The sequence below is a fragment of the Centropristis striata genome, chromosome 5, assembly GCF_030273125.1.
Source record: "Centropristis striata isolate RG_2023a ecotype Rhode Island chromosome 5, C.striata_1.0, whole genome shotgun sequence".
In the NCBI taxonomy this organism is placed as follows: Eukaryota; Metazoa; Chordata; class Actinopteri; order Perciformes; family Serranidae; genus Centropristis; species Centropristis striata.
The window spans coordinates 34615712-34641103 of NC_081521.1; the positions used below are offsets into that span (position 1 = coordinate 34615712).

The 25392-nt window shown below is 40.9% G+C and overlaps 2 protein-coding genes across 2 annotated transcripts in view; one reads left to right on the plus strand and one right to left on the minus strand.

Moving 5' to 3' along the window:
* The window catches only part of LOC131972072 (leucine-rich repeat-containing G-protein coupled receptor 6), a 43785-nt gene extending 24016 nt beyond the window's left edge, over positions 1 to 19769 (plus strand). The window contains exons 4-18 of the mRNA XM_059333824.1: positions 447 to 518; positions 4001 to 4216; positions 4394 to 4465; positions 8532 to 8600; positions 9070 to 9141; positions 9279 to 9350; positions 9722 to 9790; positions 10198 to 10269; positions 10543 to 10608; positions 11279 to 11350; positions 12231 to 12302; positions 13518 to 13643; positions 16562 to 16716; positions 17355 to 17435; positions 17531 to 19769. Coding sequence (XP_059189807.1) covers positions 447 to 518; positions 4001 to 4216; positions 4394 to 4465; positions 8532 to 8600; positions 9070 to 9141; positions 9279 to 9350; positions 9722 to 9790; positions 10198 to 10269; positions 10543 to 10608; positions 11279 to 11350; positions 12231 to 12302; positions 13518 to 13643; positions 16562 to 16716; positions 17355 to 17435; positions 17531 to 18780 — 2536 coding nt within the window. The 3' untranslated portion in view covers positions 18781 to 19769. The remainder of the gene's footprint in view (positions 1 to 446; positions 519 to 4000; positions 4217 to 4393; positions 4466 to 8531; positions 8601 to 9069; positions 9142 to 9278; positions 9351 to 9721; positions 9791 to 10197; positions 10270 to 10542; positions 10609 to 11278; positions 11351 to 12230; positions 12303 to 13517; positions 13644 to 16561; positions 16717 to 17354; positions 17436 to 17530) is intronic.
* Positions 19770 to 19876: 107 nt separating this feature from the next.
* ube2t (ubiquitin-conjugating enzyme E2T (putative)) lies at positions 19877 to 24174 on the minus strand. Its single transcript, XM_059333825.1, has 7 exons — positions 24047 to 24174; positions 23205 to 23314; positions 21729 to 21798; positions 21525 to 21630; positions 21331 to 21429; positions 21004 to 21087; positions 19877 to 20190 (listed from the first exon to the last, which is right to left on the minus strand). Exons 2-7 carry the CDS (start codon positions 23311 to 23313, stop codon positions 20074 to 20076), a joined length of 585 nt encoding a protein of 194 aa, XP_059189808.1. The 5' UTR covers position 23314; positions 24047 to 24174; the 3' UTR covers positions 19877 to 20073.
* Between the last annotated feature and the right edge of the window lie 1218 nt (positions 24175 to 25392).

Below are 25392 nucleotides of genomic sequence, written 5' to 3' on the forward strand. Positions count from 1 at the left end.
CACCGTGATGCCATGATAAAGGCATAGTGCTGCTGCTGAGAGCAACACACTGGAGACTATACGCTTCGTGTGCAAATGTCTGATGATAAAAACTTTAAAGAACGAAGGAGCGAGAAAGACAAAGAAAGCAAGGGAGGGAGAGGAAAGAGAGAGGGATATTGTTTGCTCCCCACTTCCTCTTCACTTTTTGCTCCATTCTTCTGAGAATGACATCAGCAGCCCACCCAAGGAGCTTCTCTTTCTCTTTTCTTCTACCCTTTATTCTCTGCTTCTCTTCAAGCTTTCACTGGCCCTTTCCTCCTTGTGTCAGATTTCCCTCACGATAGAATTATTTGTTCTGCTTGATGTGCCCTCACGCACACTGCGTACACTCTATTACATATAGACCTATTACCTACAGCTGAACGATGTGTGTGTGTGTGTGTGTGTGTGTGTGTGTCTTCCAGGATGCTGCAAAACAACCAACTGGAGAGACTTCCTGATGATGCTCCATGGGACCTACCCAACCTACTGTCCCTGTGAGTCTCTCTCTCTCTCTTTCTCTCTCTAACACACACACACACACACACACACTAATCATGCTACTCTAGCTGGAATAAAACATCCCCTGGCCACCCACCCACACATCTCAACTGTAACCACAGTGCAGGTATAGAGTACCGCTGACATATTACAGACCATACCCCCAATAGTTGTGCATTCAGTGCTGTATTGCCTGACGGTAGGAGTCACAGCCTGAGTGTGTCAGTGCAGTTCATGGTAGCATCTGGAAGCCATGAGGGAAACAGCAGACACTGCAGGCCAGGGAGAGCATCTCCAATGAGCTGTGAAACAACCCCATTTTCCATCAATTCCCCCTCTCTTCCTCCTCCGCTCCTCTCCTCTGTTCTCTCACCACCCACACTGCTATCCCCCTGGCTAATGAGAGTGTTTGGTGGCATAATTGTCTCATCTGTGGGGTCAGTGTACATGTGTGTATGTGTGTGTGTGTGTTTGTGTCAGGGTGAATGTTTGGGTGGGTGCATGTGGACCACCTCATCTGTATTCCCCCCAGACCCGTCTCTCTTAACTTAGTACCGCACACATACTCCAAATTAATAATTCTCTGTAAATATCCATAAAGCTATTTCCTTCATCACACTCAAATTGCCGGAGTTGTAACAAAGGAGGGGCGTGCACATGTAACTACCACCTACAACGTTTCCTTGTCTGGTATTAAACAGGCCTGCTCTCCCCCAACGCACACACATATGTACACACATATTGTACCTAGAGGCATTTACTATGGCTCAGACAGTCGCGGTGTGAGCGTATCTTCATTATGATGTCTCTGTCTGTCTTCAGTCTGTGTGTATGTGTGTGCACAAGAGTGTGTGTGTTTGTGTGTGGTCTCTCAATTTCTTCCCATAGAGATGCTCAAGTAATGAAAAACGCACACACACACACACACACACACACACACACACACACACACACACACACACACACACACAGCCAGTGTATAGAGACGCACCTTGTCATTACAGTAATGATAAGCCCAGCGGAGAAAGATTACTGGAAAGGCTTTGGAGAGTGAAGCTTGTCGGCGCCTCTCACTGACATAAAACACACCAGGTAAAAGGAGAGAGAGACAGCACATGGGTTTAAATTGGTATATATGTATTAAGAGGCTTTCATCTAAAATAAATCATGTCTTAATCTAGTACAAGAATCCTTTTCTCGGCAGAGAACTGAAACTGAGTCAAGTAATTAGCCCCACTGCTTGGAAAAAGCTAATTACAACACACAGTGTTGAGGAGGTGTGGGATAAAATACAGATATGAGAATATATCGCTCTCACTGCGACAAATAACAATATTTCCTTGTCGTAGAGCTGCTAAAATGAATGAGGGAAAACTTGGCACGAAGAAGAATAAACTCAAAAGGGGGATAAGGGCGGATTGCACAGACAGCAGAGGAAGCAAATCGGAGAGGTTCTTCATTTTAGTTTTCTGTAAACTTAAGTTACACCAACCAATGCCAGAACTGGTCTGCTTTATGGCTATTTTACATTGGAATAATGGCACATGTGGACAAGTTGCCAGTTGCAAGTCAATGTGTGTGTGCGTGTGTGTGTGTGTGTTAAAGATGGGCTAAGCCGAGACTCTTCAGATTTTGTTTTTTTCTCTCTTTTATTACAGTGGTGAAATTTGTGTTGTATTGTAGATAATTGTCTTGCAATGTATCAATTATCGCAGAATCGCTGACACCATCCTTATTGATTGCAGTGTATAGTGATAGTGAGTCAGTCTGTGATTCCCGCCCCAAGTACTGAGTGCTGTTGTTTGGTTCGGTGTCGTCATAAGAAGACAGACAGTATTTTGGGTCCCAACTCAAATGTTAGCAGTGTAATCACCACTGATGACTTCCACAAGCTACATTAATCAATGTGACCCTGTTTTTATAGATTTGACTCGATTGGCAGTGAAATGTGCTCCTTCAAGCCCCTCACTGTATAAAATGTTGGACATCTGGAGAATTGCAACAGAGGAGAGGAGGCAGGTCCACTCCACATATCTCTTGGATCATTTAAGAGAACTTTCTCTTTCTGTCTCTATTCCTCTCTCCCGTAATCGTACCTCAGACTTTGATGTGATGGACAGGAAATAGTTGCTCCTTTATTGGCTTCTGTGGAACATTCCTGGTTCTGTCTGGACCTTCTGGAGACCTGGCAGGTCCACCCAGAGGAGCAATTATAATTTTGCCCTGGAGAATAAACCAGAAAGTTGAAGGGTCTTCCGCAGCTTTCATCCTGCGATTAGGGTCAGGGACAAACAATGTCCTCAGTTGGAGTGCACAGGATGCACAAGGATGATGTTTAGCACCGAAGAAAATGAGCGCACGCTCAGGAAGTAGGCAAGATGAACATTTCTTGAAGCCGTTTGTGCGTGTGCGTAAACACACTTGTGTGTTTTTACATGCACGCTGCAGGGTGTTTCCCTGTGTGCCTGTGTGTGAGCATCTGCCAGTGTATACAGTTGCCTCTCCTGATGGAAAATTTCCCTGGGGAGAAAAGCCCAGAGTTCAGAGTTCAAGTTCAGATTTCACTTTGATGATGCTGTTTGTTTGGTGAAGCCTCCAAGGGGTGAGGAGGCGCTGTAGCACCAAAATCAAAGAACCCCAGTGGAAGATTGATAAGGGAGGATGTTTGAAAGACCAACAAGAATTAAGGAGTGAGACTCAAAGGGGTTCGCAGTGGCTGGGAGTGCATCAGTGAAGATGTAAGAAACAAAATGTGAGTGTGAGAGGGGCCAGAGGGAGGAAAAAGGAGATTGTGAAGGGCCAAAAGAAAGAAGAATAGCGAGAGGAAGTGGTCTCAGCTTGTCAACTCTGCCCTGAGGGGATCATTCATCACTATGGATGGTGTGTATGCATGTGTGCATCGACATGGGGAGGGCGGGGGGTGTATGTCACAGTCCACACTCATTGCCTGTGGGTCGAGGACACAGAGGAAGAGAGAGGAGGAAGGTTTTGTTCGGTTTGGTGTGTGAGTGGTGGTAACGTCAAACACTGATGGCAACGGCGAGACTCCAACGGAAAGAGTGAAGGAGGGAGAAACAGATGAAGATGCGTCTTTAACTGTTCCTCCCTCCCTCCTTCCCATCTTTTTCCAGGCATAGAATAAAACAGGCTCATCACAACCGTTCCTGCATGTTTGTATCTGCGATTTTCTCATCTTACATTTCATACATGTCTGTGCTGGTGAAGCTAGACATAGCTTATTTAGCATGGGAATAAATCATAATGAGGAGCTTCTAAGACGCTGGAGCAGCGAAGATGAAAGGAGGAGAATAAAAGATGTGTAATTCTCATAATAACCTTCCTGTAAGCCAAAGTGTTTCATTGCCACGACACACAACCACTAATGCCCGCACAAGCACAAATACACACGCACGTAAGCAAACATACTGTACTTAGACTTGGTGATTATCTCGCTAAGCTCAGTTCCTCTCACCTGCAGGCGTCTAGATGCTAACCTCTTGTCTGAGGTTCCTCCTGGGGCCTTCAGAGGGGTTCGCTCCCTGAGACACCTGTGGTTGGATGACAACTCCCTAACAGAGATCCCAGTGACGGCCCTGGACTCTCTGCCCTCCCTGCAGGCCATGACGCTGGCCCTCAACCAGATCACACACATCCCAGATTATGCGTTCACCAACCTCTCGGCCCTTGTTGTACTGTAAGTGACATCTTGATTTGTTTACTTAAAAAACTCTCCTGAGTCTGGGTTTCTCAACTTACCAGAGAAATGAATTGTTCCGTTGACTTAGAACAGGGCGGTGATGATTGCAGTGTGGAAACATTTTTGAGAAAGTAATTTCTGATTTGTTGAAAAATATTTGTGGCCCTTTTCCAGGCATCTCCATAACAACCAGATCCAGAGCATGGGCGCGAGGTGTTTTGAAGGTTTACACAGTCTGGAGACACTGTGAGTATCACTCAAACACACATAATCACAGACATGTGACAGCAAGACATTTTTACTAACATTTTTATTTCTTTGAGATTTTCTATCTTTTCGTCAGCAAATTAAAGAATCTTTATTTTTTAGGGAGGGTATAAACTATGCAAAACAATGCATATTTCCTTAAAACTGGTTTTCTTCTACTTCTCATCTGTTGTCTTAAACAACAAAAACATGTAATTTAATTTAAAACAAATCCCAAATCAAATAAATAAATGAATAATACAAATAAAGAAAATCTCTTCAAAAAGCACACTAAGGCTTGGCCTGTCTTCCTAGCTGGGAATTAACATGTTTTGTTACGAACCATCAGCATATTTACATTTTAAAGCAAAGATCTCTGGACATTTACAGAGCCCACTGTACGTCACCTTCTCACCTATTTTATTTTCTGATTGGATTCCACCGGGCACAACTGTGACGTGATGTGGCTGTCAGAGCTGATCATGGCCACCTGACAGTGCTTATGATTCTACCAGAGAACCCCAGAAGTGATTCTTTGATCTCCTCCGCTAATCAGGAAGCCAAAATGTTACCACACTTGATTTGAAACAGGACGGCGCATCCTCAGTTTCAAGATCTTCCCTGTAGGTCTCCCTGTGGGTGCACAGCTCACAGCACTACAGAACAGGACCTCAAAACAGTTGCACTTTTGTTAAGTTTAGGCGGCAAAACTAGCAAAAAAACCTACCTGGTAAAGTAAAGAAAAAAGTAGATCTAGATTTAGGTTAAAATAAGGAGTTTTGTACTTAAAATTACAGTGGTAACAGTAGTAATGTGGGCGTGTTGCGTCACCTGCGAGACCCTTCTCAGATTTTTACCTGCAGCTGCCATATATTTAACCCTTCATAAAGCTACTGACGTGGTAGGACGTTCAAAAAACAAAGTCAAAGATAGCGCCGTCTGCTGTGCAAAAAGAGTATTGCAACTCATTTTTCTCTCGCTGATTTCAATCATAGCTTAACTGTCCTGTGAAGCATTATTATATTCCTGAGACACACACACACACACACACACACACACACACAAACGCACACACGCACACACACACGCACACACACACACACACACACACACGCACACACGCACACACACACACACACACTCTCATAGACCCAAATGAGTACCTCCTCTGTTTCCCCAAACACTGATGCCGGCTTGGTGATGACAAAGTATCAACAAGTATCAACATTCATTCCGTACGGTAGTCTTTCCCACAATCAAATTGCCTTGGAATAGCTGAGATGCATGTAGCACTCCCTGAAAAATAACCTCAAGTTCATATAACCGAAAGGCAGACATTTACCAGCGTTCTGTCTCTGATTATAGCCTTGTTTCTTTTTGTGTTTGGTGTGACTTGGAACACCTAAAATTAATGTGTTATTATAAATCCTTATACACCAAGTGTGCCAAAGAATAATGAAGTGCAGCGCTAAATCATAAAGTCATAATGATTAATGTCCTGGTAATTTCAGCAGGTGCTTGAACATTTCTTAAAACCACAACCAACAGGCAGGAATGTGAAGATGAAAAGTTCCTCTTTGATTACCTTGAAGTAGCATCAACAGATTCCTCTGTGTTTTGTAAAAGTAATTGCTTAGCAGTGCTGAGGTCAAAAATGGCTCAGCGTGGCTGCAGGATGGTTGTTGGAGAGTACGTGCTGCAGCTCGGATAACTAGATCCTAACCACATACCAATATGGAAACCGCAGAAAACTGACACAGCCTTATGAAAGAGGTGGAGAAAGAAAGCGAGAGAAATGGAGACAGTGCAACTGCGTCTACTGCAAAAATCATGGTGGTCCGATGAAAACACAGTTTCTGGCATGCTGCTTAACAACCTGTTGAAGTGTAAAAAATTATGCGTTTCTTTTTATGAGCATGTGTGTGGGAACATGTGTGTGTGCAGATAAGCAACTTCTGCTTGTGGACTCACAAGCGTATGGCTAGCTTAACACTCAACTTAAAAGCCATTATCCATGCTGGGAAATATGAGGGAACGGGGTGTAAGTCAGGGGAGCCGTGCTTAAGGGGATGAAGGGAAACTAGAGAATGAGAAAAAGAGGGATGGAGCTATTCTGGACCAGAATAGTGTGTGTTAAAGTGTTTGGGCCGTCAGCGGTGAGGAGAGACAGATGATTCAGCGGGATAAGATGACAGGTGTCATTGACGTGGGGATTGCGCTGGTATGAGGGGTTAATCTCTCACAGCGGCCTCGCTTATGAGAAATACGAGAGACCATCTGCATCACCACAACTCCCCCCAACCCCAAGAGTGTATTATAAAATCATTACTACGAAGAGCCGTCCAGGGGACTGCTGGAAAACATAGCTGCATATGCAAACAAGACAGAGCAGAGGCAGACAGACAACATTTTACAACATCCCTGATACTTGGGGGGAAGATACACACACACACACACACACTATATATATATATATATATATATATATATATATATATATATATATATATATATATAGTACTTCAAAGCATTTCCGCTGTCTTACACTTGAAAAGAATACAAACAAATCCAGTTGGCTATGACTTTTAGATATCCTCTGACCTGGATGGCAAAGAAACTTCAAAGGCAGCATGCATACCAGCACATGTCTTAGTATGGCAGAGGACATTCTATGTATGCACATGCAACATGCACTAAGATGTGTGTCATGGAAACAGTAATATATTTCATTATTAGACTGTTTTATGTTGTTTTTGTAAATCCCTTTTTAATTTGAACTATTTACTATACATTACACACTATATACTAACATTTTCTATACATTACCAATTGAAATAGTGAACTAGTGCAGCTCTCTGCCAGGCATTGAGAACCTCCTGCATAGCTCTGATCGATTCAACCTCCACTCAGGCATTTTAGAAGTTGGTGGCTTGTCGTTTTGCAGACAGACCTGATAAAGCATGAACTCAGACATTTTACACATGGGCCTCATGATGTAGTTATGGTGGCATCCTTTTGATCAATCTATTACACGTGAATCAGTTTATTTTGTGTTTATACTGCTGCCAGCATAGCCCTGATAGTCTTGAACTGCATTGAGAAAACAACCTTTTTAATCTGTTTTTGCTTGTCGTCTTGACAAATCATGAATTCAGACTTCATGTTGTAGTAACTTCGGCATACTTTTGATCTGTTTATTGCAATTTAACCACAGAATAATCTGTGTATTTTGAGTGCACACCGATTTACTGATGCTGTACCAGGCAAAGAAATTAAACGAACTTTAGGCACCACTGGGTGATATTATTGGCTCAGGTGCATGGTGGTGTTGGTTTGGTTTTTCGATGTATCTGGGACTTCCACAACATGTGAAAAACAGTTATAGTGGTTTTTCAAGTACGGTTGATAACAGAGAGAAATATAAATGGTAGGGTTGGCGCATCTGTGCAAATAACATAAATAAACACAAATACGATCCTGCCGCCAAGCTCACCTGCACCTGGCAAAGAAAATAATAATAATTAGTTATAAGCTAGGTAATTTAGCCTATCTAATTATAGGTTCATATTTTGTAAACAAACACATAAATGCTTATTTTGTTGTACATTATTGAAATGTTTTAATAATATTTTTAAGACACTAGTGGACCTGCACAGACTACACCCTTTTCCGATGTACACAAGCAAATCTACAGTAAATTCTCATATACAGGCGAGAAATACAATAAAACCCCTTTTCCTGCCACCTGCGTATGAGCTGTGTCAACTATACTGTAGCAACGGTTGTTTTGATACAGCGTTTCCTCGGAAACTAATCACAGACAGACCTAAATAATCAGGTCAGAGCAGCAAAGGTCAAAGGTCAAATTCAAACTTCACACTCTACAGCTGTCAGCCTCTCAGAGAGGAGAGGAAATGGCTGCACATACATATGCAATCAGGCACACTTTCTCACACATGGAAATGCAGTATGTCATATATGGTTGAATAATGATTGCAGAGAAATGAAACCTACATCATGCCTTGGACTTTTATGATTTAATCATGACTGTTTACTTCTCTCTCAGGGATTTGAACTACAATGATCTGCAGGAGTTCCCTGTGGCCATCAGGACACTGAGTAAGCTTCAGGAACTGTGAGTACACACACACACACACACACAAAACACACCTGCCTGACATGACTATCATGGTTGCGTTATCCCAAGTAATCCCGTTAAGTGATTTTAATGTGGCACTCGGATACAATCTCTCTCGCCCTAAGCAGGTGCTGGCTACACACCCACGCACCCGCTCGCCTGCACATACACACTGGCGCGCACGCACGCACACACACAAACCATGTTTTCCCTTCAGCTTTAGCAGATGTTCCGCGGCGTGCATATGTGACACAGATACAGCGTATGTGAGCGTGTTTACATCTCATTTATCCAAAAATGTTTTTCAGCTGTGCAATGGCAGGTGCAACATGAGGCCATATGACTTGCCTCTTGCTCTTCCAAACACACACACACACACACACACACACACACACACACACACACACACAAAATCAGAAACATATTGATAAACTGTCTGACTAACGGTATGTTTTCAAATTTGCAGGGGCTTCCATAACAACAATATCAAAGCCATCCCTGAGAGGGCCTTCGTGGGAAACCCTCAGCTCCAAACCATGTGAGCTTAATGTTACAATGTGCACATAAAATATACATAATTGCTATTTCATGTCAACATCTTGTACAGCGCAATTGATTCCCCAAAACAAATGAATCAGAATATGTCGATATCAATTCTCTCTCTCTGTTTTGCAGTCACTTCTATGAAAACCCCATCCAGTTTGTGGGAAAATCCGCTTTCCAGTTCTTACCTAAGCTGCACACACTGTGAGTATGTGGTCAGTAGGAACCATTCCAGTGAGTTAGCCCAAACACTGTTTAAATCATCCTCTGTCCCTAGCAGTGAGAGTTGAGTGGACATGTGTAATGGCCTACTGAATGATGTTGTGTTAGCGTATTGCTGTGCTCTGTGCTGATGTGGTAAGAGAGAGTGTGTTGTAAGAACATGTTGAATGGTGTGACTTATGATGTCTTGTGAGACAGCCAAAACAGCCTGTGTTGATGTTGGAGGAAAGGTTTGATGGCTGAAATGAGCTGTTAGACAAGGTCTGTGTGTGTGTGTGTGTGTGTGTGTGTGTGTGTGTGTTAGAGAGAGAAAGAAAGAGAGTTTTCTGAGGCTTTTCTCCCTGTTGCTGCAGCTCCCTTAACGGGGCAACCCAGATTCAAGAGTTTCCCGATCTGAAAGGAACCACCAGCCTGGAAATTTTGTGAGTCTCTCCTTTATAGACACACACACACACACACACACACACACACACACACACACACACAATCCCATGTGTGTGAATGTGAGAAGACACTGAGGTTGGAGAAAGAGATGCAGACCTGGTAGTCCACAAATACACAAGGAAATAAAAGAGTAGATAGAGATAAGGATGAGCAGGAAGGAAAAAAGAGAAAGTATATGTGTGTTTTTGGGATTTCAGCAGAGAAAAGAACGAAACAGGACACTCAGAAAAGGGATAAGGAGGGGTGAGCTAGTTATGCCAGCCAGTGACAGGTTTGGCGAACCTACACAGGTCCCTGTCTGACAGAGTTAGACTCACAGGACTGGGGGATCCTTTCGCTTGCTTGCACTTCAACAATGATCAGAGGATTCTCCTTTTCTCTATAGGACTCTGACTCGGGCCGGTCTCTCAGCTCTCCCTCTGGATCTATGTGAGCAGCTGCCTCATCTCAGAGTGCTGTGAGTGTACACACACACACACACACACAAACTGATACACAAAACCCAACAGAGTTGTGCCCCCAAGCAATCATATGTACAATCACGATGCTATGAAATCCAATCACCCTCTCCAAAAATTATTGTCCTGCTATATCGCCTTGCTCACAGAGCCGACTGTTCACTCAAATAATCCTGTCACCCCCATAATTTCCCACGCTATAAATCCACAGCTGGTCACTGTGTTTATGTGTGCTTTGTGTGTGTGTGTGTGTGCTTTGTGTATTGTTGTAGTGAGCTGTCTTACAACCAGATCGAGGATCTGCCCAGCTTTTACCACTGCTCTGCACTGCAAGAGATGTGAGTAGTTCAACCCTCAACACACACATATGTATCAAACTAGAGCCGGGCCGATAAATTGCTTGGACGATATTATCAGTCGATCTTAGCCTGTCAGAGATACATATATATTGTCTTCTGTTAACAATGCACCCAATGTTGAGAAAAACTTTTCTTTCTTTCAGAATATATATATATATATATATACAGTACAGGCCAAAAGTTTGGACACACCTTTTCATTCAATGCGTTTCCTTTATTTTCATGACTATTGACATTGTAATTCATCAAAACTATTAATGAACACATGTGGAATTATGTACTTAACAAAAAAGTGTGAAATAACTGAAAACATGTCTTATATTCTAGTAAGCAAAGGGTGGCTACTTTGAGGAATCTAAAATACAAGACATGTTTTCAGTTATTTCACACTTTTTTTGTTAAGTACATAATTCCATATGTGTTCATTCATAGTTTTGATGCCTTCAGTGAGAATCTACAATGTAAATAGTCATGAAAATAAAGAAAAACGCATTGAATGAGAAGGTGTGTCCAAACTTTTGACCTGTACTGTGTATATATATATATATATATATATATATATAAAACAATAAAACAGCTGATATATCGATGTTGGAATGTTTTTACTCTTTCTGTACTGATGTATGGCTCTATGTATTTTTCACAACAGAGGGCTACAGCACAACCAGATCAGGAGGATAGAGTCAAGCACCTTCCAGCAGCTCACCTCCCTAAGAGCACTGTAAGTCAACCTCTGTTATAACTGTTTATTTTCTCCCACATGTTGCACATGCATCAGATGGTTAATATAGCAAAACCTTTGACAACCACATCACTCCAGTCCTGTCAGAATAACACCAGCTCCCCATTCATTACAGACTTCAATATACGATCCTGTTGATCACTTTTAAATGGTTTGACTCTGCTTTACATTTCCTAACTCCTAACCTCTGTACTCTGATCCCATGCCCCTCAGATCAGAGAACCAAATGTTGTTAAAAGTTCTTCTGTCCAGACTAAAAACAATAAGGGCTTATGTTTTTACTGTTTAAGCTCCAACTCTGTGGAACAAATTCCCCCTTTAGAGTTAGATTAGCAGAGTGTTTTTGTAAACGCACTTTCACACTGGCATTTGACTTTTACTTTGTTTTATCTTTCTATATTCGACCAATTCTTAAAATCTGTGTTTGTTTCATTTTCTTTTTATTACATTTTTTTTATCTTGTTTTATTATTTCATGATTCCTAATCTTTGCATATGTATTGTAATGTACTGTACTTTGTGAAGCACCCTGTAACTTTGGTTTCGAAAGCCGCTATAGAAATAAAGTTTATTGTTCCTGTGAAATACAGGATAGTTTTACCTCAAAAAAAAAAAAAAAAATTTAAATAAAACAATTGGTGGAGAGAGAATCCCTTATAGCATGATGAGGTCACACATAGACATTGGTTCATTTTAAAGGGTTAAAAACTAACAAAGTTGGAAAACACTGGTCAAGATCAAACCATGTAGACTTATGACTTATTACTGACATCTAGTGGTGATCAAGATACAACATTCAATGTGTAATTACAGTTCATTTCAGTGCATTTCACTTTACTGTGATTGTTTTTCTCTGTCAGTGATCTGAGCTGGAATATGATCGAGTGGATCCACCTGGATGCCTTTGCTTCGCTTCACTCTTTGATCAAACTGTGAGTAAACAGACACATTATAATACTCTTCTCCCTTTCATCTGGTCCTTCTGCAGTGTCACTCTTCTCCCCTGGCAGGAATGCCCATTTTGTGCATCCTTAATTAAAGTTAAGCTGTATGTCAGAGCCTTCTCCTTATACAAACACTCCACACTTGACTTTGGGTGCCACAGAAAATGTGTTGTCTTTGGCTGAGTCTACAGAAGACACTGACATGCATTTATTGTTTGAAAAAGCCCTCTGTGTGGCCAGGAGATTCATCTCAGGTCATGCCAATACAAACTGCTTCATTGTGTAAAGACTGGTTTAAGTATGCGAAGCTAAACAAGCAGATACACTACATCTGACAGGAAGTGTTATCTGGATGAAATCTGATAGAGCCTTGTCTGATCAGTTTAAAATTTCTAAGAGACAAGGTCTTTTTGTTACCAAAGATGACCCTCGGCAATATGTGGAATGAAAACACATTTTGTAAGGCAAGGCAAGGCAAGTTTATTTGAATAGCACAATTCAACACAAGGTAATTCAAAGTGCCTTACATACACATTAAAAACAGCAAGACACAATTGAAAACAGTAAAATCACTCAATTAAAACAGGGAAATAGAACTAAAAATATAAATAGGATAACATAAGATACAGCAGGATAAAAAAAAGATAAAATAATAAAAAGCACAAGTCAAACATTGTGTGGTTAAAAAGTAAGGGCAGTAGAGTAGAGCAGATAAGTGTTAAAGTTAAGAGTACGCTTCAGTAAACAATAGTGTTTTAAGTCCTGATTTAAAGGAGCTGACCGTTTGGGCAGACCTCAGATCTACAGGTAGTTTGTTCCACAGGTGAGGAGCAGAATAACTGAAAGCTGCCTCACCCCGCTTAGTTCTTGTTTTTGGGACATGCAACAAGCCAGTTCCAGATGACCTAAGGGGTCTGGATGCTTCATAGAGAGGGAGCAGATCAAGCATGTAATTTGGTCCGAGACCATTCAGTGCTTTGTAGACCAGCAGTAAGATTTTAAAATCTATCCTCTGACTCACAGGAAGCCAGTGTAGTGATTTAAGGACCGGTGTAATATGGTCCAGTTTCCTGGTGTTTGTGAGGACTCTGGCGGCAGCGTTCTGGATCAGCTGCAGCTGCCTGATTGATTTTTTGTTGTGACTTGGCCTGATCTGACACCCACCCTCTTCTGTTTCTTTCTCAATTTCTTTCCATATCGCAGGGACCTGACTGAGAACCATCTCAGTGCATTACCTGTTGCAGGTCTCGGGGGTCTCACTCATCTCAAGCTGAGGGGCAACACAGAATTGTACGAGGCCTTCAGTCCTGATTACTTCCCCCGTATGAGGTAACACACAAACAAACCATTATCATGGCGTTTTCACTCCTAACCAGTCAGATACAGGCGCTTGTTCAGTGGCCCTACTCGTAAAAAACTAGGGCGCTACACGGACCCATTTAGTGTCGGGAGGAAGTTAAAAGATGTAGGTAAAAGTCTGAAAAAGTCATTGTAGGGAGATGCAAACAAAGGACTTTCACCCGGGAGACTGCTGTTCGTGTCAATGTAGACTTATTTTTACTTACATGTTCATTTATGCAGACAAGACGTAGTTACATTACATAACAAATGTACTTATTTTAACACAACCCATGATCTTTTCCTACAACTAACTAAGTTCTTTTTTCTCCCTAAACTGAGCATTTGGTTACGATATCAAGGCATGTTTGTGAGTTGGGGGTATGAATGTGTTATCATTATGCATTCTTTATTCTTTCCTACTAAATATTTCTTACTTATTTTGGCTTTTCATCAAACACAATTACTTAAGATGATAACCTAACCAGGTGTTTAACCTGTCGCTGCAAAGAGGAAGCCAAAAGATGTCGGTAAAAGAGGGGAAAAGTTAGCGTAAGGAGGAGGAAAAACATGACTTTCACCTAGGAGACTTTGTGTCCTGTGTGGAACCAAAAGTCAGTGTAGACTTTTTTTAACTTACATGTTAATTTATGTACGTCATGTAGTTAAATTATGTAACAAACATACTCATTTCAACCCAACCCAGGATATTTTCCTACAACTAACCAAGTTATTTTGTTTCCCTAAACCCATGCTTAAATTTTCAACACAGCAGTCAGCATTTGTTTAAATCTCATGGCGTCTCATAGAGTTGGGGAGTTCTATAGATGTTAAACTAACGTGCACATTGGAAACTGACAGTTAAGTCTACCCAGACTTAACCGTTTCAATTATATGCCATGGGGTCCTAACAAAGTGTCCATATATGACGCGTTGGGAGTAGGAACGTGTTGCCATCCTTTTATTATCTCCTACTTAATGTTTCTTACTTTGTATTTTGGCTTCTCATCAAACACTTACTGAAGATGATAACCTACCCAGGTGTGTAACCTGTGGCTGTTAGGAACAATGCACCACTTCCCATCCCTTCAATTATCCTTCCTCTCACAATTTTCTATTAATATCTTCACTTTACCAAGAGCAGCCAAGCTCGACAATAACCTAATTGCACTGTATCCCTGCAAGCCATTCCTGAACTGAACTTCAACAATGAGGAAGCATTTGTCAGCAGCAAGTTATTTCATGTTGCAAAGATCCCTGAAGGCCTGGAAAGGTTCAGTGAAAATGGAGAGCGAGTTTCAAAGACATAGGAGATGGCAGGTGATCAAGTGGCAATGTCAGCATTACTGTAGAACATCGTCCAAAACAGAACTTCTGGCAGAGAGCCATTCCAAAAGCACTGTACATGTTCGGTAAATGTTTTTGTACAACCAAAGTCAGCTGATCAAGGCTACAGAAAATATTTTTCCCAATGTTACCTCTAAACATGATGAGTAGTTTTGTACTAAGTTGCTTTGAAATTAATGTTAGTGTAAATATAATATAATACGCTGGTAATTTTCTTTAACTTTAAGATGAACACAAGCCTTAAAGGCTATTTTTTTCACATGGGATCCTGTTTCCCATGTTTTTTTGAATAAGCAACTAATTTTTTAACTTTTTAACTGCACCGCAGCTCCTGGGCTGCAAGGGTAACTGTGCACCATCAACGTACATCCACTAATGTGCTTGTTTTTGCCACTGACAGGCTCAGATTACTAATATTAGCATCTGACAGTGTTAAGGAAAGGACCCTTCAGGGAAGGAGGAGATGAGATGTCTCTTTGTTAAATCTTGTGAGAGGTGATTTGTTGCCGCAAGACAACAGTAGAAACATGAGTGAGAGTTGGAGTAAGAGAGCGTAGCTGTTATCTAAAAGTTTTTCTGTGTTACTGTTGAATATTTAGATGATTTCCACAATGTGGATGAGATTTTTTGAATTCAAAGGCTGCCTATATTTATTTAAAGCCAGAGTATGACAAGCTCCTACGAATTGAACAGTGTAGGGTCAAGCAGCTGCTGCAAGGCCGCAAAGCTCAGAAGTCTGGCGGTGTTACTGTGAGAAGAATAATTATGTATAATTATCATATATTCAGATTTCAGAATGAGACTTCTCCATCAGTTTGGGAAACAATTAGACCAGATTAAGCAAAAATATTTCTCTGCTGGGTCTTTTCCATGATGTTATCAGAAACTTGTTATAAGAATCTGAGCATGTCAGTGGCAAAAACAAGCTCTTTAAGTGATGAATAGATTACTGGAAGGGCCTACCGGGCACAGGCCCAGGGCCTAGAAGTGTCAGGGGTCCGTACGTGTTCCTACGTGTCACTTGAAGAGACACGTACGAACACAAAGATGCAAAATAACTACAAAAGAGTCATAAAACAATTGCAAAGACACAAAAATACCCAAAACAAGGGGAAAAACTATACTAAAGAGATACAGAACGTACACAAAAAAATGCCTACAAAGAGATGCAAAACAACAACAAATAAGAGGCAAGAGCATCTCATTGTGTCTTGCTCCAATGGAGAGGTGGTTGGACCTTGTGCATGTCTGTGCCCAGGGACCCATTGTCTCATAATCCACCCATGCTTTTGGTAGACGTAATGTTACACTGATGCTATGCAATTGCCCTTGCAGTCTTGGCAGCAACAGCCCTTTCACTCAATACTGGACCATATTCAAAAACTGTTGTCCCCATTAGTCACGAAAACATAGGAAAATCGGATCCAGGTTGAGAAATAATAAAGTTTCCCTTCAAGGTTTTGCTACCATTTCTTTATGCAATTGTTCTGCAATGTACTTTACCATGGAATTGTTTTACCTGGTTTATTGTCAATATCTTTTCCTCCATTTGTTTGTTACAGGGTGATAGAGATGCCTTATGCCTACCAGTGCTGTGTGTATGGTTCCTGTGATAACTACAAGCCAAACGGCCAGTGGGACACAGAGCAGAGCAACACTGATGAGGACCTACACAAGAGGACTGTAGCCATGTACCCTCTCCATGCTGACACACACTGTAAGAATACTGATATCCGTGCAAGCATTTATACAGCATATATACCGATATAAAACACATGGTACACAGACCAGGACTGCTTGTAAAGTAATAGTCAGAAATCTGAGCCCCATATGTCTGTGCTCATTGCTGAATTATTAACACAAGCCCACTTGAAACATGTCAGAGCCTCACAGAAACCACAGCTACCTGGCAGCTGAAGCACACTTACACTTGTGTTAACCCTTCAATGCATTCCTGTGGCAAGCATAAAATATCAACACCAATAAACCAAAATTAAGTTGAAATTAAAACCATTAAACCTGCTCCATTAAAAGCTGAAAATAACCCCAAAAATTGCAGTGTAACAAAAGATACAATAACAAAAGATGATTACACCATGACATATCACTGATTAAAATGGATTCATCTGTAATTGTTAGAAAAACAGTCATGATGATCTCATTTTTACACAAGTTCCAATTACCTTGGACAAATATGATTTATTTAATTGCAAAAATAATGTTAGATCACCTTTATTGCACCAAGCCCCTGAAGCCAGTGCCACACACACTCTGACATGCATATACTGTGTACACATGCTGAATTAGCTGCCATACAACCTTACACAAGCTAACCTTGACAATGCTTTAATCCAGATGACCCTGACCTGGAGGAGTTCCAACTAGAAATAGAGGAATCTAAACTACAGACCAGTGTCCAATGCACACCCACTCCAGGTAACTGAAATTATACCTTCAGTGTAATGTGATCAACTTGTGAGTTCACTATTTAGAGTTTGTTTTTCTACAGCTGATGATTTGTGTGTTTGCAGGTCCTTTCCGTCCCTGTGAGTCTCTGTTGGGCAGCTGGCTGGTCCGTGTGGGCTTGTGGTCCATCTCCTTGGTGTCTCTTCTGGGGAACTCCCTCCTGCTCCTCTCCCTCTTCGGCTCACCCGGCTACCTGTCGCCTCTCCGCTTCACTGTGGCCTGCATGGGGGCTTCCAACCTCCTGACGGGTGTGTGCACATGCACCCTGGCCCTCGTGGACGCTCTAACCCTGGGAGAGTTTGGTCACCACGGCGCCCGCTGGGAGGGGGGTCCTGGGTGCCAAGCTACGGGATGGGTTTGGGTGTTTGCATCTGAAGCGAGTGTGTTGCTGCTGACCCTGGCGGCCGTGCAGTGTGGCGTGAGCGTGACATGTGCCCGTGCCTATGGGAAGTCCCCTTCCCTTGGCAGTGTGCGCACATGTGCACTTTTCTGCCTCACTCTCTCCCTCACGCTTGCTTCTCTCCCACTGGTAGGAGTTGGGGAGTACGGGTCCTCACCTTTCTGCCTGCCCTCACCCTTGCCACCCCCATCCTCTCGACTACCATCCTCACTGGGCTTTCCCTTGGCGCTCATTATGATGAACACCCTTTGCTTGCTGATAGTCACAGGTTCATACATCCGCCTATACTGGGAGTTACTTCGGGGAGAGTGTGAGGGCCTGTGGGACTGCGCCATGATCAAACATGTTGCCTGGCTAATATTCACCAATGGTCTCCTCTACGTCCCAGTGGCTTTCCTCTCCCTCTGCTCCCTCCTGGGTCTCCTCTCTCTGGGCGAGGAGGTGCTAAAATCAGTTCTCCTGCTCCTCCAGCCCCTGCCCGCCTGCCTCAACCCCCTCCTCTTCCTCCTTTTCTCACGAGACCACTCCCAGTTTTTCTTCTGGCCTCACCCCAAAGCGCGTCCACAGCTCCGCCGGGACCGCACCCTGGACTCACTGGTTTCCGTGGAGACAGAGAAGAGCTCCTGCTCCGATTCGTCGACGCAGGTGTCACTTGCAGATGCTGAAGCCCTTTACAGCGGGGGGTCCTCTCCCGTACCACAACTGGATCCAATCAGGTTTTCTCACTGCTCCTCTACTTCCTCTGTTCCTCTCATCCCTTGCCAGATACCCACAGCCAGAGATAGAGACAGGGTGACAGATGCAGGGAGCCTGAACAACGATGAATGTCTGAAGAGTTTGGATCAAGATGTGATTCATAACACTTGCCCTCTGTATCACTCTACCATGACTTCCTCTCTCACCTCTCATCCATGAGCCTCCGAGCTAGCTGTCTGAATAGCTGGGACACTATGGAGACTAAAGGACCATCAATAAACAGCAGCAGCAAGACCAGCTCTGGGTTATCAACCCTTAAGCACCTCAGAATGAGTCCACACAGAGACTGTAGAGTTCTCTAGAGAAGTCTATGAGAACACAACGAAGTGCCTCTGAAAATGGAGACTGCAACTAAAAGTTCCCTTCGCGATAAAGACTATTAAAGGAAACATCCCAATATGTTAAAATAAAGGACAATTTCAGACACTACCCAGTGGACTGCGTCAGTCATGGACTCGCATGACAAAAAGAAAGCTCAAATAAAAGCTACATGGACAATTTAGCATCAGACAAATCAATGGTTTAGCCTGGGGAAAAAAGGTAGAACCGGTAGAATTTAAGTGTAAATGTTTATACTGAAATGTGATTGAGAGACATGCAGCTTAGAGGTTACAGATTGATTGGTTATATTTTAACTGGAGTCATCGTATTTGTTTTTTAAATATAAGTTCTATCCTATTGCTAAAGTCTGCTTCAAAGAAAGGGATTCATTCTCAGATACACCAGGACATTTTTTTCTTTTGTTGATGTTTTTTACCAGAGTAAGCTAAGATTTTTCATTCACAGAAATGTTATCGTCAGATACATTTCTTTGCAACTGTGTATTAGCTGTTATAAGAATGTTTTTCTTTATGTGGCAACAAAATGCAACAGGAAAGAGGTCGCAGAGTTTCATACGGTTTACATTATTTGTCTCAATTATGCAAATCTGCCCAACAGGAGGCAAGCAGTTCTACAGACTGAATGGGATGTAGCTATCTTTCTACAGACATTAGAGCAGGCTAGCAATATGTACATACAATGTAACTACCTCTGAACTAGCATGGTATTGACTCACTACAGCCTTATGATGTTTGTCTCCCTTTTTATATGATAAACAGCAAATATATAATTTTATATATTAAGAAACAAATCCTTAGTTTGTAAAGCAAAAAAACTCTTGCTATTTAGGATGTACATACTTTGTATACAACTGGTAAGCATATGTTTGAATAAAATTATTATCTTCATACTGTATACACCATCAACCACTTAATTAGTGTTCAAAATAAACTTTAATATCACAACACAAATGTAAAAATTATACAGATAAATATGTGGGTATTTCTGGATTAAGAAGATGAATGCGTACATATTAAACAGAAGTAGGTATTAGCACTAAATGCATTTAAAATACTCTGTACAAGACGATAGGTGTATAAGGCATGGTGGCTCGAACAAGCAAGATGGAAACTAAGCACAGGTTTTCTTTGCCGGCTCCTCTGCCTCCTGCCGAACACTGAAAGCCTCTCGTTTGCGGGATGAAGCTTTCTGATCAGGAGTATTTTCTTTGTTGCCCTCCACGACTCCCTGAACAAAGACATATTACATGAGATAATAACAGAAAAGCCCATATGTGCTCCTTCACATCCCAAATCTAAAAGTATGCAATGTGGATGTCACATTTGAATACAAATCTAACAGTCTGCATCACTTTGTTGCACGTATTAAATGAGCAGACAACATTCTACCGAGGGACCACAGCACCACCTTGTGGGCAAAATATATAACTACATAGAGCTAGTGCAATGACTTTACAGTGATGTGGAGCAAGTGACAACAATAATTAGGTCATCTACGAAAAATAATGGCGCCAATTTGTGCCTCTTCTGCATTAATTTATGTTGAAAATGGCTTGATTTATGTAAAGGAAATCCTTTTTATGCAATAGAATACAGTCTAATGCAGCAAAGCTCTCAGGTATTCTGTATTCCTTTCAAAAATCTATTCTCCTGTTATTACAAGGTGCACCTGAACGCATCATTCCCTATTGTCAGTGTCCAGGTCCTCAGCGGCCACAAATTGATGTATGTGGACAAGGAGAAATGGCATGGCCACAGCAATAAAACAGTGGATAGAAATACAATTATCCATGACAAAACAAAGTAACTAAGAAATAGAACAAGATCCCCATTAAAACCTACTCATACTTTCTCACTAGCACTACAAATGTGTCTGCTTAAGATGGAGTACAAGCACAGCACAGGAAGTTGTATAAAACGACAAAATGTATATAGCAGAAACACTGTTACATATTATTTTTTTTAAAGATTTTAACTCTTTCAATTATGAATGCCAGTAAATATGTTACAACTGCTTCACCCAAACAGCAGAAAAACTTACCATGTTCTTTTGAACAGCATGTTCTTGTGTCCACTTCCTGGCCTTCTCCATGAACAGCTGTTTGTTGTGTTTGAACTCTGATGACTGCATTCAAAATATATATACTTCTTTTTTACATTTGTATACGGGCAAAATACACAATTGGTCACAACATCACAGCTCATATGCTCTCTGTAGATTTTATGTTCCAAAAACAGTTTTTTGAAAAAGCTCACATATCCATACGTTAGAACATTCCCAAAACACCACAATATCATTGTATGTCAAAGTTATGCTACTCTAGCAGATAGTACGATATCTGTGAATGGAAGAGTATGTGTGACTCACTATATCAGCCATGAGAGGGTCATCTGGATTGGGTTCAGCCATGAGCAGCTGAATGGAGGTGAGGACTGTGGAGATGTTTAGGGATGGCTTCCAGGCACCCTGAGAAATAAATAAATAAATAAATAATCACAATTTGACCCCAAATAATGGATGTATATCAGAACCTGTATTTATGGTTGATAATCCAATACAACCTTTGGGGGGAGTTTGAGGGCATCATGGCAGATACGCCCTGAACTGTCAATGTTTGGGTGGTAGATGGGGGTCAAGAATCGCATTTTGGGAGGCTCAAATGGGTACCTATGAAAAGAGGCGAGCAGGTCAGTTCTATTTGACTGCACTAAGTGTTCATATGGTAGAAGTGGGAGAGAGATCATATCAGCTTTGAGAAAATGTACCTCTCTGGGACCTTGATTTCCAGGGTGAAGAGTCCACCTTCATATGGAGTTTCTGTTCCGCCTACTATCTCTGTAAACCAGAGAAGGGAAAAAATACATGATCAGTACAAAATGTGGGGTGCTTTATCAAAATCAGTTGGTTTTGACAAAATGGAGTTATGTCAACATCTTGTTTTATGGTCATTTTGGGGTTTTGTCTGATTAACTTGACAGTCAAAATATAAACATCTGATCTCCAATATTAAGACAATAAATACAAATATTAGGCTTGTAAATGCATGATGAAAAGCTCAAAGCAAAGTAACCCTAAACATTTTCCTGCTCCCCCTCCTCCTACCAGGGTTTCATTATAATGCTTAGGCGCAGCACACAAGCTGATTTGGGCACCATCTAAGCCAGATCAATGAGGCAGGCATCAAAACCAAGTAAATAACTTTTCACACATCTAAAAGTCCCCCAGTGGACTTCTTTAGCAGGTGTTGTCATTCAGCTGTTTGGATTTTGTTGTTTATTTATTATCTGCTATAGTTTTTCCAAAATTTGGGACACGGACATGTTAATGGTCCAAAATGATCTGAAACTGCATATATTTAATTGTTTTCTTGGAGGAGGACCTCCAGACGCCCCACAAAATATGTGCACCTCAGTCCTCCAAAACCTCATGGAAATCTGTCGATGTCTCCCTGAAATTATGAATAAAAGGAAACAATGCAGGGTCTGGTACAGTGGGTTTTCAGCTCTTTCGGTTTTTAGAATATTATAAAATAAACGCTAATTGCCAAATTCGAATGATAAAATAAAACCTGAAGTCGAGAATGAAGCGGCTGTGTGTGTGTTTTAGAGAGTGTGTAGTGTGCGTTTCCTGCAGAAATACACACACACACTAGTTTTGTTCTCTATGGTATTCCCTCACAATGATCCAAGATCAGTAATTACAATAGACTGTATATAAATGGTCATAACCAAGAACACTTTTCATTCAAACCGTATTTTGATGAGTGTACACATAGGTATGGGCCTAATTGAATGCCTTTGTTCCAAGGATTGACGTGTGCAAGTGACAGTTTAGTGTATGTGTGTGTGTGTGTGTGTGGTATGTGTGTGTGTGTCCTTATGCTCAAAATCATGGATTGGTGGCAGTCTTAACCCATTGACGCCTAAAACTTCCTGTAAAACCTCTGGGTGATTTTAAAATAACCCCCTAAAACCTGAAGTTTTTCTGGAAATTCAACAGAAGTGTCAACGCTTCTACTAAATAATAGATTTTTCAGCCTCTGTAGCAGATAGAAATGAAATTCAAAAAGTATTTGAGAGCTTATACAAATACTACAAAACGACGTATCCGCTTTCCAGGCTTCAATGGGTTAATGTAATGTGAAGTATTTTGCTTAATTTTTGGAATACACAAAACAACAACAATAATTAGGACGCTAAGGATATTCTCTTTCCAACTGCGTATAAAATGAGGATACTTACGTGCCCGGAGGTCGTCTATCTGCTCCTCGGTCTGCCAGCATGTTATCCCGGGAGGTGGCTCGGTGCTCAGCATCTGAAGTTCACGCTTCAAACGGGAAGCCCTCTGCATTCTGCCCAGCGGAAAAATGAGTAAACGGGAGTTTTGATCAATGCAACGCAAAACCAGAGCTTAGTTGGGTCAGTTAACCCTCTGGAGTCACCAATCACGCCAACATTATCAAATCAGAATGATTTCTTCATGATGTCATGGCGTAAAAAGGAAGCAGTGCGTTTCCCTGCCATCAACTTCCCTCTAAAATACTGGCTTAAAACTCCATGCCAGTTTTTGTTTGATAATGGTAGGTCAAATATATTTAGTATACAAATATAGAACTAGATGTAATCCTCATTTTACCTCTTATGTGCAACTTGTGTCCACATTTGCAACATTTTGTTGTGTTTCTTTGGGTTCAAAATGTTGATCCAGTAAGTCAAAGTCAAAAAATAATCACAGGTCATAAAGGTGAGGTTGTGCTGATAAAAAAAAGATACCAACGTGACGTGGTAAACATTGTTTTAAGTGTTATATACAGGCAGCATGAAATTGATTCAAAAATATCAAAATAGCCAGACTCCAGAGGGTTAAGTTAGCTTTGGATGTTCAATCACTGTCACTTGTGATATCACGTTAACACGTCACGCTACTTGACAGTTATTTATTACTGACGTTAATTTGGAGCTTCTTATGAGCCCCAAGCTAACGTTAGCCTGCTAACGTCAAATGATGGGACTACAGAAACATGTCAGTATGTCTTTGAGTCCAAGAACCACACCGAAGTCAAAATAAGATCACATTCACTTACTTTTTAATCGCTGTTCTTTTATACAGTCTATGGTTATAGCTCAACTTCACTTCTTTTTACTTTTCAGCAACGGTCGAGCGGAGAGGACGTGTGCTGTTTTGGATTTCCCTCGCTCTACGTCATCACGTGTCCGCCCTGGTCCGCCCGCGTTCAACCTCTTCTTCTACTGTTTATAAAATGGTGATTTGTACCCAATCGGAGCACGATTGCCACCTACCGTTGAATCAACAGTATTGTCTGCTGAATGTGCGCTGCAGGGGGCGCGGTTTGAAGTGTGTTTTCAGAAACGTAACGGACAGAAAACATTGGTGGAATGTATCAGTACATCTGTACCAAGGTTATAATAGTTTTGGATTTTTCATTAGTTTTAGTTTTAATTTCGTTGTGAATTTTTGTTTTCAAATTCAGTTAGTTTTAGTTAGTTTTTAGAGAGAGTTTTCTAGTTTTAGTTTAGTTTTTAGTTTTTGAAAATGCTTAGTTTTAGTTTAGTTTTTATTAGTTTTAGTTTTTTTGTAATGGGCTATATGTTGGGTGCGAGATTCAAAGAGGTCATAATAAATGTTTCCTTTATTTCCTTTGGTTTATCATCTCAGCCCCAATGAGGTTATTAACTCTTACAGTTCTGGGTGTTTTGAATTTTGGTTCTAGTGTAAACATCCCAGTCTCAGTAAACATATTTACCATGTGTTGCATGTTCAAATAGAAGCACTGAATTATGAATGAAAAAAGTTGACAAAAACGAGAACTAAGGGCATTTTCACTATAAATTTAGTTAGTTTTAGTTAGTTTTGTAACCACACAATATAGTTTCAGTTAGTTATCGTTTTTTTTTTTTTTAAATCTCGTTTTTATTTTTATTTCATTTAACGAAAATGTTTTTTCAATTCTAGTTTTCGTTGTTTCGTTAACTATAATAACCTTGATCTGTACTTAAGTGCATTTTTAGGTACTTGAACATCACTTAAGTATTTACATTTTATGCTACTTTATACTTCCACTCCACTCCATTCGGGAAGTCAGTATTGTAGCGTAATTTTTTTACTTCACTACAATAATTTGATAACATTAGTTGAAGTTACTTTCAACATTCAGGTTGTAAATGCAATCTATGCAAAATGCAAACTGCAAATCAATTGATAAGTGATACATTATTGTTGTTAATACTACCAGGTAGTATGAAGTAGCTCCACCTTTACCAGCTACAAAATAAAAACCATGAGCACATTAATGCATCAATACATTTAATTAAACAATATAATATATATGATTCTGAAATTATGTATAGTGAGTATTTTTAGTTTTGCTACTTTAGGTATATTTTAAAGCTTTTGCACTATACTTATGCA

What these genes read in the sequence shown, in the direction of transcription:
- ube2t (XM_059333825.1), bottom strand. Translation starts at nt 23,313, where the DNA reads ATGCAGAGGGCTTCCCGTTTGAAGCGTGAACTTCAGATGCTGAGCACC. An exon ending in GATAGACGACCTCCGGGCAC is followed by an intron (nt 21,799 to 23,204) that starts GTAAGTATCCTC and finishes TCTGGTTTACAG; the next exon opens with AGATAGTAGGCGGAACAGAA. An exon ending in CCCTCAAACTCCCCCCAAAG is followed by an intron (nt 21,430 to 21,524) that starts GTTGTATTGGAT and finishes TTTATTTCTCAG; the next exon opens with GGTGCCTGGAAGCCATCCCT.